Raw genomic sequence first — 20521 nt, 5'->3', positions numbered from 1 at the left:
CATTAGTGAGGATAACTATGTTATCTCTTGCTCATATTCTTTTAAATGTTGCTTAGCCTACCTCAGCTTTCTTATCTTCAGATGAAGACCTTGAAATGAGACAGAAATCTGACATAGATTAAATGATGATATGTTTCAGGAAAGGCTGGAAAGTGTGTCAATGATTCTGTGTGTAACAAAGAAAATACTCTGGAAGACAAGATTGTAAGCACATAGGTGAACAAGCACATATGTGTGTGCATGTGCCAGCTGATAATTACCTTCCACTGGTGAGCCACATGTGCCATCTATGCTTGTTTTTCATTCCTTTTCATTGCCCATGCTCTCCCTATCCATTTTTTCATTTAGCAGTTGCCTATCACATCCCTCTTTTCTTCTCTCACAAGGCTCTGTCCACCTTTCTGACAGCCAGCAAACCCTCCCAGTAGAGCAGATGGAAAGGCAGTGAGGAAGGAAGGTGATATGACTAAGCAATAATCCCATCCCTGTTGAGATAAAATCTTAATCCAATGGCAGTTTTTCTTGAAAAGTACTTTGGATAAGATGTTATGACTTGAGCTGTGGCTATACCATCTTTATCATCAGCAAATTAAATTTATTGCTTGCCCTCCAACAGCCAGCATTGTCAAAATGAACAAGGCTAAAATGTAAGATTTCTGTTTCTACCACTGCCTTGTTTCTGCTAGTCTTGCTTTTTACTTGTGTTCCTTTGCTTCTCATTGCTTATATTACGATGCCTGAATCACTGACTTCTCCTTGTGAAGTCAGCCAGTAAATTCAGCAGAAAAACTCTTATTGACTTAACTGGGAATAGAATTGGATTTACTGTCCATTGCTCTAATCTGTTAGATTACTTTCCTCCTGCTATTTCTTTCTTTTATGTAAATAAACTATGAACATATGGATGTTGTTCTCCTTGGCCGATGCAGTTATTGGAAGAACTGAAACTCAACAAAAGCCATGGTTATCTTTGAGAACAATCTTTGTATATTTTTAGCAAAATTTGTTGCCTATAGTTTGAACTAACTAGAAGTTGATCAAAAAAGAGACTCATTTTCTGCAGAAATGAAATTGTTTTTCAAAAGCTACTTTTCCATTTTTTGTCATCTTGTAACCGAGCTCCTCCCTGCTCACCAGCACCATCAGTACAGTCCATTGGAAGAAACTTTTCCCCCAGTTTCTCCATCTAAACCCAGAAATAGAGGCTGTGGGTGCTCCATCCCTAGTGGCATTCAAGACCAGGCTGGATGTGGCTCTGGGCAGCCTGGGCTAGTGGTTGGCAGCCCTGCCCCCAACAGGGGGGTTGAAACTAGATGATCTTTGAGGTCCTTTTCAACCCAGGCCATTCTACGATTCTTTGAAATAATAAGTGGCAGAGGGGTGTTCATTTGTAGGACAGCTGAACAAGTTCAGTGGTGAACGCCTGGAAGACTCCGTCATGTGCACTGTTATTGTGATTAATGACTTACCATTGATGCAGAACCATAAATTCATACAGGATGTTTCAAGAGTAGGTAAGAAAGCAGTTGGTTCTGCTGTGCTAAGTTACACCAGGAAAACAGCAAGAATTTATACTGTCAAATCTCAACAGATAAACAGGCACATTACAGAACTGTAAATATGTTTCTATTCTGTTTATAGATCTGGGAGCACTGCCTTTTCACTATTACTGGGAGGGAGACTGGGCCAGTAGTGGCTGTGAGAAAGCCAGAATATAAATAGAATTAGCATCTAACAAGGTAGCTGATTCATTTCTGCATAAAACCTTGAAAAAGGTCATTTGAAGACAATTAGTTTATGAACACTCACCTGAATTGAAGTCCAGCCAAGGAAGCCAGCCGACAGTAAATGGGAAAGTGTCACAATTCTGGGAGCAGGGCAGGGGGTTGCTTTTATCCTCAGTGATTTCATTGCAGCTTCACAAAGGAGCATTACCGTGTGCAGTTGCAGTGTGATCTTTTCACTGAGGTGCTGCTACGCATCCTCACTCAGCAATAAACTCTGCTCAAAGGTTGTGGCACAAACTTACCATGTAGAAAGTAGAGGTCAGTGGCTTTTGTTAACCCAGAAAGTATTTCAGCAATCAATGGCAAAGCAGGTACAGCTGGGGGTATGCCATTTGCCTTGCTAGTTTAGATATTCCTCCCTGCCTGGAAAGGCTAGCAGAGTGAACCTGGGGCCTGAAGGACAATCAAGGATCTGCGTGCTCCTTATTAACAATTGTGCTTATCCTATGGATCAAGCTGACTCCCCTTTCTGTGGCTTCCTGTTGCAAAGCTGCAGGAATATTGTATGATTTTGTGCTTAGCGGATGGTATCTCTGGTGTAATTGCAAAATATGGAAAAGGAAGAAAAACTCTAAAAAGCCTCCAGCTGGTGTAGATGGATGTAGAAGTGAAATCTAATATCACGAAAGATTACAAAATTAGAAAAAACAGTCCTTATATATGAATGCTGTGTTAGCTAACAGGGAAAGAAGGGGTGGGATCAGAAGTGTTCCAAGCTGAGGCAAGAGGGCATATACAGCACAAATCCTTCCTCAACACCTCAAAGCCATAAGGATACTTTTTATATATACTTCCACATATATCACACTTCTCCTTCTGAGACCATTTTATGTATTTACGGGGTCCCTGCACTTTACTCGAAGGTGCAAACAAGTCTCCTCCATAACTGATCCTTCTGGGCTGCTGTTTCCTTATTTCCTCTGCAGTTCCACAAGGTTTCCCATTACGTGTAGCCTCTAGTGTAGGGAGTGTTTCAGCTGGCACCTCACACAGGTTGCTTCTGGCTCCATTCTTAACACACCTCGTAGGTATTTCCATTGCTTTTTCTGAGCTTTAATTACTGAAAATGTGCCTGTTCAGTATCAACTGACACTAAAATGATTTCCTCTTTAATGTCAATTGAAAAATGAGTTCCGTTTCTTGCTCCAAACACTGCTTTCATGTCAGTTATTTCATGGCCCAAGAGACTTTTACTAGAGCAGCCAGCTGCCACGAGTGGAATTGGGCCTCTTTCCACCAAGCTCTCGTTGCACAGCCTCAGCTATTACTTATTAAGTTCTGCGCTTACAGTGACAGTGCTCAAAACCTATGGGATCATCCACTGTACATTGCTCTGCATATGGTGGGAGATGGAGTCATGGCTGCAGGGTGCTACTGTGCAGACAAAAGGAATAATGAGGTTTGCTGAAAGAAAAGGAGGTTCAGAGGTTTCTTAAGTAAAGTATGGAAAAGGGTGAAGGTGCTTTTGTGTTGCTCATTATGGTGAAAAGATTCCCCTACTGAGAAGAAGGTGAGAATAGGGTAATGCTTAGGTCTTTCTCTGACCTCTGCACAGGGGTCATTTTTCAAATGTAGAGACTTGAATTCAGATACTTTTTATTCTCCATAGACCATATCTCTGCTTTGTCTGTTGCGCTGCATGGCACCTACAGCCATTAAGAACCAGGGAAACAAAAGCCCAAGTTTACACTGGCAAAATTGAGGTGGCTCAAACTTACTGGCACAGTTACTCACGTGCCTTGCTACCATGAGGCTTTATTACTTAAAGTTTTGTAGGAGGCAGGCGATCAGCTCTATAGTTGGCTTTTTTGTTGAAGCTTTGAGGAAAGAGATCCGGCTGATTGTTGTCAGGAGGAGCTGATGATGTTTGTTGCAGCAATCTTGGTTGTCAACTTGGCAGTTGTTTAAAGCTTGGGGTAGATCAGACCCAGATAATTCAGAGGATCAGACTCCAAAGAGTCATGGTCAACAGCTTGTTGCCCCTGAGACCAGAGATGAGTGGCATTCCACAGGGGTTGGTGCTGGAACTGGCACTATTTAACATCTTTGTCAATGACATGAACAGTGGGATTCAGAGCACCTTCAGCAAGTTTGTCTATGACACCAAGCCAAATGGTGTGGTTGACATGCAGCCGGGAAAGGATGCCATTCAGAGGAACCATGACAGATTTGAGAGGTGGGCCTGTGTGAACCTCAATGAGGCTAAGTGCTAGGTCCTGTATCTGTGTCAGGGCAATCCCAAGAACAAATACAGGCTGGCTGATGAGTGGATAGAGAGAAGCCCGGAGGAGAAGACTTGGGGGTGCTTGATTGATGGCTCCTAAATTGCTCCTCAACCTGAGCCAGCAAAGTGTGCTTGCAGCCCAGAAGACCAGCTGTATCCTGGAAAGCAGCATGATCAAGAGAGTGAGGGAGGTGATTGTCTCCCTGTACTCTGCTTTCATGAGATCCCATCTGGAGTACTGCATTCAGCTTTGGACCTTCCAGTATAAGAAGGACATGGACATGTTAGAGCACTTCCAGAGGAGGGCCATGAGGATACTCAGAGGGCTAGAACACATCTCCTGTGAACACAGGCTGAGGGAGATGGGCTTCTTCATCCTGGGGAAGAGAAGACTCCTAGGAGGCATTATAGTGGCCTTCCAGTACCTACAGGAGGCTTACGGGAAACGTGGGGAGAGACACTTTGTCAGGGAGTATAGTGACAGGACAAGGAGCAATAGCTTTAAACTAAAAGAGGGGAAAATTAGATTAAATATGAGGAAGAAATTCATCTCTGTGAAGGTGATGAGGCAGGCAGCCTGATCCAGTGGGAAGTGTCCCTGCCCATTGCAGGCAGGTTGGAACTGGGTGATCTTTAAGGTCCCTCTCAGGACAAACAATTCTATGATTCCATGATTATATATAAATGTGTATACACTGGTTTACACAGAAAAATGACTGTTTTAAATGGCCTTTTATAAGTAAGCAAAATCAAGAGAAACTTCACAGAGGACCAAAAGCCACCATCTTTTTTCCGTCTGGTCATTACCTTTGCAGTGCATTGCTACTGATAACTCTAGTGATGTAAAACTGTGCTGATTAAATGTCTAGCTCCATGTGCTTAGGGGAGGCAGGTGAGAACTACAGTGAGGAAAGAGACCGGGGCTTTCTTTTGTAAACTATTTATATTGGATCTTTTTAGATATCACTACCAGAAAATCCTGCTACAAATTTATCATCCAATGCTTCTGAGCCCTTCTTACTGATAAAGTGAACGCTTTTCTGTGACATACGGGGGAGGAGACAATTTCCTGGGATGGGTGTTTATCCCCTGCTATACAACATTTAAGTTTCCTTGTTTCCTCACTGCCTGCATGCATCTCAGCCATCGAAGCAGCTTCAGTCCTTTCCCTTTTATCCATACATAGAAATAATCAAGATTATTTGCTAATTCACTCACCAGGGCAGTTCAGGCTCAGTCTGTCTCACCCATCCTAAACTGTAGCTCCACGCAAAGTGAAGTAAAATGGGGCAGAGCCCAACTAGCCTGGAAAGTTTCCCTCTTCCAAGCCATTTCCTGTCTCTTCTTTTCAGGAAGTTTGTCTGTTTTTCCCTTTTTTTTGCCCAGTTAGCTACAGTTTTTAATACTCCTACCCACATTTTCTCTCAGATAAGCAGTCTGAACTACCATAGAGAGACCTTCAACACTGAAATTCCTATTTTTTTTTAATGAGAATTCTTTCCAAGCCTAATAAAAAATAACATATTTGGGGAAGAAATAACCATCCCAGCAGAGAATTTAATGTGGTTATTACTTGGATTTCATGTCTTGAGTACTTTTGAAGGCTTCTCCTAGGTGCTGTATAGGCAAATGTTAGAAATCACCTCAAAAAGCTCACACTACACATGCCAGACAGGATGCAATGTGTGGGTGGGACAGACACCAGCCCTGCTTACCAGAGCTGAAACATATTATCATAATACATGTATTTCATGCAAGTGCATGGACTATTGCTGCAGCCCAGAGAAGTCCTGGACACGGAAGTTTCTTTGTCCAGGGGCAGGGTTCTTGCAGAGGTTGATTCCTCATTAGGAGCGCAGACTCTGTTTTCAGTATATAATGAACACAGAACCACAGAATCACAGAACTGTAGCGTTTGGAAGGGACCTCTGGAGATCATCAAGTCCAACCTGCTGCTGAAACAGGTTCCTTATGGCAGGTTGCACAGGTTGGTGGCAAGACAGACCTTGAATATCTCCACAGCCTGTTCCAGTGCTCCATCACTCTGACAGTGAAGTTCTTCATTGTGTTAGTACAGAACTTCCTGTGTTTCAATTTCTGCCTGTTGCCCCTTGTTCCATTGCTGCAAATAGGTTGTGTTCAAAGGGAAAGCAAAGAAAAAATGTGACTTGCAGACAAACATCTCCACCCTTTTCAATGTACATGTAAGACCAAAGAAGGGACAGTTTTATGGCTAGTTCTCCGAACAAATAACTTAAATAGCTGCAAATCATTCCTGTTTAGGTGAGTCCCTCTTCCACAAAGGCAATTCAGTTGTCCTATGTAGTAGAAACAACCTTGTCATAGGCATCTTATCTCAGTCCTTGCTATAAATAACATTCAGTTATTCACCAATATTCACATGAAGCTTTAGCATTGTTTAAAAGTCACTTGGGCTTCCAGCATAATATTTTTTGGATTGAAGAAATATCTCAACTAAACCATACCATTCTGCACAAGATACCACCTCAAGACAATTTTGGTAGCAGTCATTCCATCAGCTGAAACTACCGAGTAACTGTATCTTCTCAACAGCAGGAGATGCTACCCATAAGTTCCCTCTGAACCACATTTTTTCCCTGGGAAAAAAAAAAAAAGGAACTGGATATTCTCCAAGAACTGTCATTTCCAAACAGCTGTTTACATTCCAAAGCCCTCATAGTAGAATCAATATGTGAAAAGGGAAACATTTTGGAAAGCAGTCCTTGATCTCTGTGCTACAGCCAACTATTGCTGTGAAAAGTAACCAGTAATGCTGAAGCCCATCATATTCAGCTGCATCTGAGGGTCCAACAGAAATATAAATCTCTTACTGGATTAAGTGGATAATTTTTCCTTCACTTCATAAGCTTTGTAGAGCGTGACTTTTTTTCTCTGGGGCCCCTGCATATTACCCTAATAAATATTTATTTGCTCATTTGGAAGCATACATAGGACATAATACCTAAGAGACACAGTTAAGAAACCACTGGGAAATGCTGTAAAAATGAAACTTTTTTAAAGAAATAGTAACTTCTTGGGCCTCGTGGAGACTCATCTCCACAGCAAGAAAACCAGATTGCTAAGGTGCTTATTAAGAAGAGAACTGATCACTGCTGGAAGTTGCAGCACAAACTGAGAAAGGCAGCACTGGGCTGTGGATATTGGGATGTCCGCTTCTTTTGATGGCATGTTCAGTTCTATTCACTATTGAGGCACAGGTGAGCGAGTGGTTAGGATCAGGAAGACACACATGTATTTATCTATACCAATGGGCTTGTACTACACCTGAGAATGGATATACACAATTCTGTTGGATGGATGTACATGTCTACCAAGAAGGAGAAAGAAAGAAAGAAGCTTAAAAGGACTTATTTTCTTATTGCTTTATCTTCCTCAAAGTTCCTTCTTGCTTTTCTCCAGTTAGTGATTACTGTGCCTTGGTATCAATAAAATCTATTGGTTCTGCTCCTCCCCACTCTTCTATATTAAAAGGGCTTTAGAAGTGACCAAGCACGTCTTTTTCACAACACCAAGATTAACTGGCAAACATTCAGATCACATGTGGAAAGTTTAGGTGAGCCAGAGTTCCACTGCAGAGTATTTCACACGAAACTGTCACTGGGTAAAAGCTGCTCTACCTGAGGAAAAGCCCTAGTGGGCTGCAGTGTGGTGCAGCATAATTGTTAACAAGGAAATGACTTCTGATTGAAAAATGTGCAATTAGATCCCACAGGAATGATGTTCAAGGAGCTTTCACAGTTTTCAGCTGGCAGTGTATCAATGGCTGAATTCTACACAAGATAGAGAATGTATTATCTGGTAACAAATGATGAAGTAAGTAAAATAATAGGTGTAAGTCATGCTTTCTGTCTTTTCTTGGACATTTCAACTTTTTCAGAAGTATTTCAGTGCAGTAGAACTTAGGTCCTCAGCTAGACACACTATGAACTCAAGCTTGCTCAGCTTTAATTACTAGCTGCATCACTTTAAACAGCTCAACTTTCAATTTCTCCATTTAAAGTGGCGTATGCAACTAGAAGATTATTTAGTTATCATTTCTGTCCCTCCAAATAAGTTCAGCGATATATCACTGGATGTGCTGGGCAGCATGCTATCTGCCAGACAGGCTTAATATTTGCCTGCCAAAATCCTCCTACGGTGAGTGCAGCCCCAGGACCACTTCTGCCAGCCATGAGTTATCATGATGTGTTGTGCTCTGTGAAGTCAAATGAAGAATTTTGCACAAAATAGTCTTTTGAAGACAAGGCTGGCAGCAGTGGTACAAGGAGCAGAGGCACAGGGACTGAAGGGAATGAGCAGATCACCTGTGGATACATCATGGGACAGAAGGAATGCGAGGAGAAGGGTGTAGACAACACCACAAACCACATGGAGCACTGAAGGAGAAAGCCACACTCTTGCAAGGCTGGGAGAAGAAGAGCATGCTGCAGTTCCTAACATTGGAATAAAGCTCCTTGGCAGAAGGGAGAGTAACTGGAAACTTCCTGCCTGCCTCTGCCTCCTTCTTCACAGGAACGGCTCTCATGGGAAGACACGTGCGTGGCAATGTGAAAGCCACTGACTGAGGCAGCCACGGGGAAGCGCGTGAAATGGCTTTCTTGTTCCCCATGAGAGGTGGCCAAAGAGGCAATTTATTTCCAGTTCCCTTTCAAGATGAAGTACGGCTTGCACTACCACTGCCTGGGCTGCACTTACTCTGTAAATAAAGATTTTCTGTCTTCCATGTGGCAACATTTGCCCTGAAGTCACTCTTCAAAGAAAGAGAGTCACTCCACAGAAAGAGTGTTCCTCTGGCAGGTGAGCACAGCCGAGGGCCCAGACAGCAGGTACCCACTAGTGTTAAATGCTCTCGGTGCAAGAGTGTTTCCCATATTTCACCTCCTAATAAGCGGGTGGTGGTGCAGCTGTCGGGGCAGCAGAGCCGTCCCATCTCTCCGATGTTTTCCTTGCTCTTGGTGAAGACGCAGAGCAGGCAGATGTTGCTGAGAAGCCATCGCTGCTCCCTCTGTGCTCAGCATATGTGCCTTAGCCTCGGGAAACCTCAGCGCAATGGTTCCACAAGAACACAGTCACCCAGCTCTTTTCTTTCTTTATTTTTTTATTGAAAGCTTCATCAAAGAAAACAGAAGTTTAAACCTAACATCCACTGATCTACAGAAAGCCCCAGGAGTGGGAAAATGGCAGCTATTAGGATTGTGGTACAAATGGAAAACATCAAAAAAAATCATAGCAGTACAGATCTTTCAAAGACATTCTGAGACATCAGCACACAGATGCCCATATAAATAAGACTCATAATTTAATGGATCACGGAGGTTCTGTATTCTACATTTTGGCTACAGTGAGGTCTGTAAGGGCTTTAAAGAACCTCTGTCCCATTTGTGTGATGCACATTTCTTGATAGGAAGTTCATCTGCTTTCAAAGCTGCTTTGATTTTCCTTATCGACAGAACCTGCTCATTCTCCTTTAAAAAGGAAACAATTAAATGTTCCTATATGAATTCTGTATGCTTCCTGATTTTTACATTAAAATGTTTTGCCTCCAAAAGATAGAATTTTCCTCCACTCTGGAATACAGCATATTTCATAATACTTTAGTTACATAAACATCATGTTCTCTTCTCTAGGCTGCATTTCTGGGCTTTTAAAAATATAACTGCCTGCAAATTCCACCAAATTCATAACATTATTATCCAAGAGAGAGACACCTAAAGGCAGAAATTAACATTGGGCAGATACTCTCTTAGGATAACAGTTCCAGATCTTGGAAGGTGCTTACATCTTGCAGAGTCTGGCTCTACAAGGAAACATGGATTTGTGAACCTGTCAAAGGCTGATATTGTTTTACTTATCACAAATGAAAGAACACAACTGTCACTGTTGGAGAATGAAATCTTGAGCGACTGAAACAAGGACAAGCATTTTTGGATGCCAAGCATGGAAAGCTAAAGCAACTTTTTTTCTTTTCTTTCTTTCCACTTTTTTGACAACTTTTCTCTCAATTTACTGTTAATTTTAACACAGAATGGTAATGAAGGGGAGAAGAAAAGGTCTCTGCTGCCTGCTTTGAGGCACAAAGATGAATAAATTTCTGGGGTACATACTGAGTTCTGATCTATGTGGGTGACAGGAGCAATATAGAAAAAGCTGGTGCTCTTTTTTGAGGGGAAACAGTTCTCCTTCCACTGTATCTTTGCTGCGTGCTAAGATTCTAGAAATCTGCTCCAGTGAGGGAGAGGAGAAGTCTGCCAGTCACTCAGCCCTCCTTCTGAGAACGCGTGCGTGCATGATTGTGTATATGAATATTAGAAATGAAAAGCATCGTTATTATTAGATCCAATTGTCATCAAACAGAAAAGACCAATGCACCAAATGCCAGTGTTTTTGTTATTTTCTGTTTTGCACTTCCATCACACCGAGACTGTTTCCTCAGCTCACACGGGCTACCCAGAAAGATCTGTAAAATCCTTCACCCTAGGGCACTTGTTTTGTTTTGGGACCAATTTCATGTTAAATAAAGTTTTGAAAGGAAATGTTGACCATGTGTGCATCAAACATTACTATCTTCAACTACCACATTTGGTCTCACCACAAAAAATGGATTGATTCATTACTTTAAGCACATTATCACTCTTTAGCATGACTCTTACTGGAGGTGGAGTTCAGTGAATCTGCCTAAACCTGTTTTGCTCATGTCAACCTCAGCATTAAAATGAAGTGGCATGAGGAGCACCATCAAGCTTAAAATCATGAAGCACGGCAATTTGTTAAACACTTTGCATCAGTATCATCCTTCAGTACCATAAACAACATAATATAGATCCAAATACTATGACATATTAAAAATAAACTTTATTACAATGCAGGCTTCCTCAAATTTGCTGAGTTTTGCTACACATACATACATAAATAATACCCTTTGTTTGATTTTTACCTGTGTAAAAATCCATTTGAGTGCTTCAGCCCATTGCCCACTGAAAGTTTAAGCCCTCAATTTCTCTAATAACCAGCCTTTATCTTCCACAGTTGGGCATGCATCCATAGCAGAAGATAATACAGTGTGATGCAATTGCTCTCAGTATGCCTCATTCTGTATTATGGTGGATTTCTTGACCAACACAACCAAGGCAGTCTCTTGGTAAACGGAACTATACAAGTAAGCACAAGCTAAGGACATTTCAAGAGTCTGTTTCACTGGAAGGCAATAGGAGGACATTCACAATTTGAGGCCTGACTGTCACAGGTGAAAAGTGCTTACAAAACCAGCAGTAGAGCCAGATAGGAAGAAGAGTCCCTCAGCAATCTCACTGGGAACAGCAAGAATTTTCAGTGCCCCGATCTACACTGCACCTGCAAATATAATACTCTCTTCAGTTCCACTGTATCCATTTTTTTCTCAATCTTAAGCGACGAGCCCAGGTATTCAGAATTTCTAGCCATAATTTGTATTTCTCTGACACCCCTCCTGTATTTATCTTTTAAAGTAAAAACAAAAATACCAAACCTGAACATTCAGATTTGACTATTTACAAGAATTCAGGTGTGATGGAAAGTACATATGCAGTTCAGCTTATGGATTTGATGTTGCTTCTAGACCGCTGGGACAGGCACCATTGCCTTAGACTTCTAGAGTTGTTTCTGCAACCTTTCAGGAACCCTCATATTTAAAGCTAAATTGGCAAGACACAGATATCGACTTTACAAATTTGGATCTTCAAAACAAACAAACAAACAAACAACAAAAAAAACCAACCCAAAAAAACCAACAACCAAAAAACCCACCAACCAACAACTGAAAGAGATAACTATAGTGAACTTTCTGATAAATCTTATTAGCCTGAACATAAAGAACACCAGTTTTAGAGTTCAGAAGCCACCAAGTGTTCTAGTGCTATGACAACAACCATGCAGCATATTGCTTTTCAGCTGTTCTCCTTTATCTCAACTTGTAACTTTTACAAATAAGTTACCAATTTCCATACAATTTGTATGTTCCCAATAAGTTTTTTTCTTACCTTAATATTTATGACTGTTTATACTCAAATCTCATTTTTTATAATTCATAGTCTTTCAAGTACCAGTTCTCTGTTTTTGGGGAAGAGTAAAACAATCAATTGTATTTAGGAAATCCATTTTCTTTCCTCTTCTTCCTCTATTTCTTTGTTTTTTTTTCTTTTGATTTCAAACACTAATAAACATTGCAGCATGGAAAAAAAAGGAACAATTCTAACACAGAATGCACTTGAAACACTTTAAAGTGACAGGCATCGTTACACTGTGTTGCCTGCCTGGCTTAATAAAAAAACACTGAGATTGCTTAAATTTGTTTGCTGAAAAAAATAACAAAAATGTTTCTGAATGTATAAATAAAGCAGCAGAGTTCTGAATAGAAATAAGAAGGTACCTCAGCATATTCATCAGCCACATGGTAGCTACCTTGTAGCCTCATTGTTGATAGTAAATGAGACTTTTTGTATGTCACATTAGAACTAACACAGAAACAAATATGTTTATTTCATATTGAACTGAATTGTGCCTGGGGTTATCTCTATTTGTACAAAGAATTCAGAGACAGAAAGAGAGTATGTGTAGAAAGGAAGAAAATAAGGCTAGATTGATTTCTCCCCCATATGCCCTCCAAATAAAGAGGGAACCTTTATCCAAGGCCAAAATTCAAATGCCACTCTCAAAAAGCAACAAGTAATGAGACAGCATGTGGAACAGAAAGAGATGATTGAGTTTCTTTACATGTATATGCATTTTGTTGTGTTTTTTGTTTTTTTTTTTCTGAATTAAAAACAGGTTGTGGGTATTGTTCTTTTACTTTGGCATCATCTGGTTTTCAGAAGTGCTGAATATCAACAGTTATTCTGGAGAAAGCATAACTTTTACCACTTCTGAAAATCAGGCCTTCTTCCTATGGTGAAGAACCACATGAATTCCCATTCCTCTCTTTTATACGTTGCATATCTAGCAGCCATTTACTTGGGAAACCCCCTCCCCCCCCACTACATTAAAAAATATGATCTCGTTTTATCAATTTAAAAAAATAACTGTGTACTTTTTCCCCTAAAAGTCAGGTTAGGGAAACAGATCTCTTTTCAGAATTGTGTGGCTGAATCAGATTGATCCAATATATACGTTTTAATTTAATTATTTTTAATGGATACCCTGTCTCTAATGCACCACAATAAATGTGATGAAGCTTCCCCTCTCTTCTGGATGGAGAGAAGTTTAAAAATGTTTGGTTTAATTTCTACTTAAAGATACATGTGTATGCATGTATATATTTAAATGCTGCTTCTCTTCTGCCTTCTTAAGGAACAAATCCTCTTTTGACTTGCTTTTCACTTTTTTTTGGTCGCTTGGAAAAATCAAGAGCCGTAATCCTAACTTCTCTATGGAAAATAACTGTCATTCTTAAAACAGATTTCAGTGGATTCAATTTAGTTAGTGTCTTTTCTGCCTAATCATACTAATTAGTGATTGTCAGCCAACATATTAAGACAACGGAAATCATAGCAGAGAAGAATAATTAACTTCCTGCCTGGATGACAACACTAGCATAAGTCATTTTCAACATTTCTGCTTGCACGGGAGAGCTAAAATGAGAACAAAGATCAAGTTTCCTTTCTGTTGCATCTAACTGGCAATTCAAATGCATCACTGAAAAATGAACACAGAATTAAGGTGGCTATGCATGCTGGACGATGACAAAGACTGAGGTGAAGAAATGAGTCTGTGGTATGTTGGAATTCAGAAGGAAGACTGTTGTTTCAGTAGAAATACCAAAGATCAGGCAATTTAACAGAAAAACTCTTAAAAATTAAAGCCCACCTGGACAGATTAGTTGGTAACTCACTCCACTTGCTTTGTGATGTTCTCCAAAGCACACCATCAACAAACTTAAAATACCAACTATTCTGAAATTTCCACTAAAAACATATGCAGTATGTAAAACACCAGTGGAAGATAGTTTAAACAAACAAGAAAGTAAGAACTGGTCCGGCCATGTAGGTCAAATAAAGATAAAAAAAGAAAAAAAAAACAAAACCTCTATCTTCTGGACTGCGTTAGGGTGTCACTTCATCTTTGGTATAAAATAGGCCATCCATAGGCTGCATTTGTTCACAACTAGGAAAGACTACAGAAATTGTCAACAATTTCTTCTATCTATTGCTTTTTTTGCACTTTTTTGACCATAAGCTCCTATCTACTTAAGTTTTTTTTAATGCTCTTAAGCTAGGTTTTTGCAATGTGACAAGCAAAGCAGACTAAAAACTTCTTAAAGCTCATAAAAAAGACTGCAGATAAAAAGCACTAATGCTTTCGCTAGCGATCACGCTTTGTAAATAAAAAAATCTGCATTCTGCAAGAAAAAACCCCTGCATTCTCTATAATGCAGCAAGTTTTTTTCTCAATTCAATAACTTTACTGTAAAATGCTTTAGCCTTCTAGATTTTTTTTCTGTCAACACTTAAGACAAAGTTCATAAAAGTCCCAGCATTTTTCCAATCCTTTCAGTTGCCACAGTTCCTTTATCATCAACTTTTCTTCAAAAGAAGAAAATCATTTTCTTTTAAACTGTACAGTTTATTTTTTGTTCACCCCAAAAACTCAGTCTATTAAACTTCTGCACCAGCACCGGTGTGAGCAGTTTCAATTCATTCTCGGGTTTTCTAACAAGACGTTGACAGCTTGCCTTGAGAGCCTTTGACGTCCTTAAAATTAAGGCAATTAAGATTCAAGATAAACCTTACCTAAACATTTCTTTAAAAAAAACAAACAAAAATAAAACAAAAGAACCAAAAAACAAAAACCACTCTAGATTTAAAACAAGAAGAAAAATAAAATGAGAGAAAAAGAGTAGCTTAATTTTTGAGGAAGACAATTGGTTTTCATCTCAACTTGCTCCCTCTTGACATCATCAGTTTTTCTGTTAAAAAAAAAATCTAGCTACACCTCCAGGTAAATTCTGAATTCAGATGTTCGTCCAGATGAAATGTCAACCCAGCGTTTTTCCTTCAGGTTTTTTCTTTAGTTAACAACGACAAAAAAAAAAAAAAAAATAGCAAAAATAAAATTGTCAGACTACATGACGGAACCATTTGCACAGCACATAAAAACACTGTTTTGTTTTCGTTGGGAAAGGTAGAAAAAAAAAAAGAAAGCATTCATTTGACGCCTGTGCAAACTGGAAGCCAACTTCTTGTTCAGTGAAGTTTCTCCATTCAAGGCAATGATTTCAGACCGACATTCTTCAGTCCTGTTTATTGTCTGTAAAAACAATTGAATTAAAGTGGTCATTAAGTCAAAACAACTTTGAAATAGGCTCCTCTCCTTTTTTTCCACCCAATTCTCTTTAAAAGTTATCCAAGCTAAACTAACTTTGCAGCTGTTTAAATATGATACCGCCACTAAGCTGAAAATAGTCAGGCAGAAGTAGGGAACTCCTGCTTTGGGGATGTTAACACATCCTAAGCAGATGACTTTACTTCTGTTAATGCTATGCTTAATGGGCAGTTTAACTTCACTGAAATGAGATGAATGTGTGGCTTAGCACTATGTAAATATTTCAAGAGTAATACAATAAGAGCATGGGTATTTTCATAATATTTAGTGGCACTATTTGTTTTGGATACTAATGATAAAGTGCAGGATAAAATTACAATAAAAGAATACATCCAATTTACTAACAAGAACACATTTTCTGATGGCAGAACACTTAGACTATGAAACAGCCTGCTTAATAAGCTAGTTATGGCTAACTAAGAAACATTTGAGATAATATAAGTTAGAAAAATACAATTTTTTTGAATGTACAGTGTCACATCTTTCTAAATTTAGCAGAGAACAAGTTAAACAATCAAAATTTTTCTGTTAAGAAGATAGCACTCATTTTGTGTTTTTGAGCTTTCACAACATTTAATGATACAACAAAATTTATATTAGAAAGACAACATGAGATCCTTAGGGAGATGCAGATCCTACTTACAAACACTGTTAAATGTAGCAGAGAGCTATCAGTACGAGCTAGCTACTGGATCTCCTACAGTTCCCAAAACTTGCATGGAAATAAACTCATTTCAATTCAAGTTCAACACAAGGCAAGCTAGCACCTTTACCTTTGCAAGAATTAAAGCATTTGCCTTGCTTAATTTTAGAATAATTATATTATTATTATGAGTTAAACTGTGAAGAATGCTGATGATCTAACATTTGCCACAGAACAGCTACTTCTCCAGGATGGTAAACATAAAATAAACATTGATTTTAAACATTAAATTTACCAAAGAACATTTTTATTGTATGAAGCCTTAAAATTAGCATTTTGAATGTAACAGCAGATTTATATGGAAAAAAAAATGAATTAAATATTTTCTTAGGGCTTCTGAAGCAGTTCTCTATGTCTAACTTTGCTTGACTCCTAAGATTTTACTGCCCCTCTGAGTAGGGTGGACACCATATGCCCGAAAGGCTGACTGCATCAAAGGGTCACAGCACATTCTCTAACATAACCTAGCATGGAGCTTGCCCACAAAAGGCCCCATAAAACTGTATTCTTCCCACATTTAAAATCAGAGTGCTTTGTGCAGCAGACAGTTTTGTTTAGGAGTAAGAGAGTACAATTTCCAGGGGGAAGGATTTCCATTTAAAGCCACTTCATAGATTTCATACTCTTTTATGTGGAAAATTAAAGATTTATGAGGAAAAGAGGCACTGTGGGTCTAAAATAATTAAGGTGATTTCCTCACAGAGTTGAGTTCACTGCTTAGAAACAGAGGGCTGCTTCTCCTATATTGCTCCACTGCTAGAAGTCGGGTTTTTGACATGAAGTTATCATTTCTGAACATCCCCAGGATGCTCTAATTGATCATCCAGAATATTAAATGAAACAATGTGTATGCTGATGAAAAGAGTGGATCTTAAATTTTATCTTTGGTTCATTTTTTTGCACACAGAGATAGTACAGGATCCTGTATTTTCCCTCCTTTGTTGCCTGTATGATAGTTGCAAAGGAAACAAAAATAACGAAATATACTGTTAGAAAATCTCTCTTGACTGATCAGCTCCTATGAAAACATTTTTTTAGTGTCTGCCTTTTTCTTTGCATATATATATGGCAAAACTATTATCTGGTCACGTTAATTACTTCTTCTCCATTGCTTTGCAAACAGCTGTTATACACTAGGCATGGTGCTTGCTATTAATAAATGTGCCCTTCAAAGAGAAAATTAATAATATTTTATTTTAGTTACCAAAAAAAAAAAAAAAATTGTTGTATATTAAAGATTACTGAAATACTCTGCCAGGATTTATTTATTTATTTATTTTTAAGACAGAGACTGTGTACCGTTCTGATTCTTTCTACAGCTTCCCCCATTTTGCATTTCTGCCCACAACTGGCAGACACAAATAGAGGGCACATTCCAGATAAAAAATGTTAAAATAATCATAATAAAAAATCTGTAGTGGATCAGCCCGTGTGATTAAAAAAGAAATTCCTCTGAATACAAATGCTAGTGCCATTAGAACTGCAACAAGGCAGTAAGCGACAAGGAAAGATGAGGGATCTCATTCTCAGGGGAGTGAGAATTCACCTCTTGAGCATGAATACAGCACTCATTTCAATAAAGAATTGCAATGTAGCTTTGTTCTGTATAGGAAAAATGCCAGAAGCAGCTGATTACATTTACTATAGGAGACTTGCATGAAAGGGAACTGGAAAATGGGAATGGTCAGATCATAATCCCTTCAGAACACAGTCATCAAAACCAGTGAACAGGATGTCACTGTCACATTCATTTATCTCTTTGACCACTATATTCTGTTAGTATATTGTCATCATTTATTTACAGGTACTAGAGAAGCTTATGTCAGAGGAGGTACACATACATATACTGTGTCTCCAGAATATAGCACTGGATGCACCAACATAAAGCCTGTGATCAACTGCCTTTGTGATATGTACGTATAAACAAATATGGCAGTGACATATGAAAGTGTGACAGCTTATGTTCCACAGCAGCCAAAAAGGGCCACCGTATGATTTGACACATTTCTCATTCATGTGTTAGACAAATAAATGTATCTTCCATTTCCAGAGGTCATAAATGAAGTAAAGCAACTGACACACTGGTGTAATTCTAATCGTTTCTATATCATAGCATATGCCTCTTAGCACTCATAGTGTTATAAGTACTATATGTCATGATGCATTAACTGATATTTCGCATGATTTTCTTGTCTTTTTGTCTACTTTCTTCAACAAGATAAAAATTAATTCCTCTTTTTACATTGAAGTGATGTTTTATGTACATACATTAATAAATGACTGCATTTGGAGCTCATCAAAATTCCTACAGTCCATCCAAATTCCCAGAATCTGTGTGTGACTAAGTTCTTGACTAAGCAACCTTGTCTTTTTGAGGATCAATTCTATTATGGTGAAAGGAAAGATGCTTGAGGATTACTCTGAAGTTGAAAGTGTTAAAAGCACAGCCATCACTGTGTAGATCTTATATTTTTCTAAGTATTCCATGGGAAGCAAATAAAGTGAGCAGAAGATAGGAGTAAGACAGAACAGTCTTCTCCACATTATATTTGTTTCCCTTGTGTTTCCAGCTTCTGCCCACTTGGTGTCTGCATGGCACTGGTTTTGCATTCTCAAAAATACCACCTTGGGGCAATTTATGCTGCTTTACTAACCACATTTTCAGAAACAAACTTCTACATGTGTGCCATAATAATTTCACCATAGCTAAATCTAAGCTGTCTGTATAACCTCTGATGCCAAATACTGGTTTAGCCCAGCATGATGATTGTTAATACAGTTGTTGAGATCCTTCCAACTCCACAATAAGCAGAGAAGAGCTAAAGAGTGTGGTTTGGCAGGCATGAACTCAAGGACAATTTGCTAAGATGAGGCCATCTACTGATGCTACATCAGTACTCTAATACTGCATACTACAGTACGCAGCAGTGTTCCACATACACTACTATGTATGGAGAATTAATTTGAACTCAGTGAAGCACCTGCTGAATTTTTATTGCTGAAAGAGGAAGCAGATTTGGCCTACCATTCTGAAGAGAGAAAACCCTTAGACTACAAAGCATATGCTCACTTACTTAGATTGTTGGTAAGAATATGCAGGTGCATGTTCACTGGATGTTTCCACTGTCATCTGTTGCTGTTGACCACTGGCTTCCTGTGATGAAGATGCTACTGTCTGTGGAGAAGTATCAGCAACAACACCCTAAGGAGTCAAATAAGAACACAAAAGGTTACTGTTTTTACTCACTTCAGTTAATTACATAAAGGAACTCAGTACCAGATCAGCATTCCTGTATTTCTCTTGGAGTACTGTATGGTTAAAAGAGTTTGGGAAAGCAGAACCATATGCTAACACAATAAACTCAATTAGTTCACAAAGAGATAATCCAACAACGAGAACCTTCCTTAGTGTACCGACCTCTCCAGTACTTCGCTCTCACAAGCTGAACTGGAAAACACCTATGCATTCTGGAACATTTCTCTGTCTATTTAAAGCCAAAGACAAAAATTCTGCTGACTTCAGTGAAATGTGGATTTTACTTTTTGTCTTTCTTATAATGAATGAATGGCTCTCTGGCATTCATGTACTTAGCCCAACTTCACAGTGAAATCACTGTCATTTCCCTTGAATTGCGATGTGATAAAGGCAGAAATTAGGTCCACCACCCTCTAATCTATTACATGTCCAATGGAATTCTAGCTGCCTTAGAAAAACAATGCACTCCTGTACACAGTGCATTTATGCATGTTCTCTTTCAAGGATAAATTTACCCCACTCTAAAGATTTAGCTAGTTAAGTCAAAGCTCCAATAAAGTTTTGTTTCAATTGTAAATTTGGAAAAAAAAAAAAAAAGTGATCAAAGTGATTAGACACACAAAAGTTGATGTGCATGGATTTAACATTACGTTCTATTTCTTAACGTATTTGGACAGTCTGAATAATATTAATTCCTAATAATTCTGCATGCTTTCAAAGCAATCTATATTTTCTTGCCTTTACTCTCACATTTGATGTGTTGGACACAAAAATACCACTATCAGATCTCTTCAGAGAACAAGCTTTATTACCGTATCACATACAACAGAGCCAGAAGAGGGAGCACAAACCACTTGATTTGTTTTCATTTGATTCCTATGTAAACAAGAGGTAGTTTATTTCATATTATCTGTGAAAAAGTATAAGTTTCATTTCTCCATTTCTCAGAATTTCTCTTCATGTCTGTTGAGACTGTATTATCTTATTTCTGTGCACTTCCTTGTCTTACGATTCTGCTATTGTCCATTTTGAGAATGTAAGCTCTCTGGGGCAGAGACCATACACAAATTAACAACAGCAATAATGAACATCACTAGATCAGTTCAAGACTGGTTATATATTTAGATAATATTTGATTACTATATCATGTTGCTTCA

General features: G+C 38.8%; 1 protein-coding gene across 9 annotated transcripts in view; it reads right to left on the bottom strand.

The window, feature by feature from the left end:
* Nucleotides 1-9133: 9133 nt before the first annotated feature.
* The window catches only part of RBMS3 (RNA binding motif single stranded interacting protein 3), a 698917-nt gene continuing 687529 nt past the window's right edge, over nucleotides 9134-20521 (bottom strand). For 7 of the 9 annotated variants that reach the window (XM_015281782.4, XM_015281784.4, XM_015281783.4 and 4 more), the window contains 2 exons: nucleotides 19183-19310; nucleotides 9134-15330 (listed from right to left, as the gene is read on the bottom strand). In XM_015281782.4, the coding sequence (XP_015137268.1) occupies nucleotides 15324-15330; nucleotides 19183-19310 (135 nt within the window). In that variant the 3' untranslated portion in view covers nucleotides 9134-15323. Of the gene's footprint in view, nucleotides 15331-19178; nucleotides 19311-20521 lie in introns of those variants that run through there. The other 2 variants (XM_015281786.4, XM_015281787.4) reach the window with 1 other exon arrangement.

The sequence above is a fragment of the Gallus gallus genome, chromosome 2 (genome assembly GCF_016699485.2).
Source record: "Gallus gallus isolate bGalGal1 chromosome 2, bGalGal1.mat.broiler.GRCg7b, whole genome shotgun sequence".
NCBI lineage: Eukaryota > Metazoa > Chordata > Aves > Galliformes > Phasianidae > Gallus > Gallus gallus.
The sequence above is the reverse complement of the archived record's forward strand: the minus strand, read 5'-3'. Positions and strand labels throughout refer to the sequence as shown.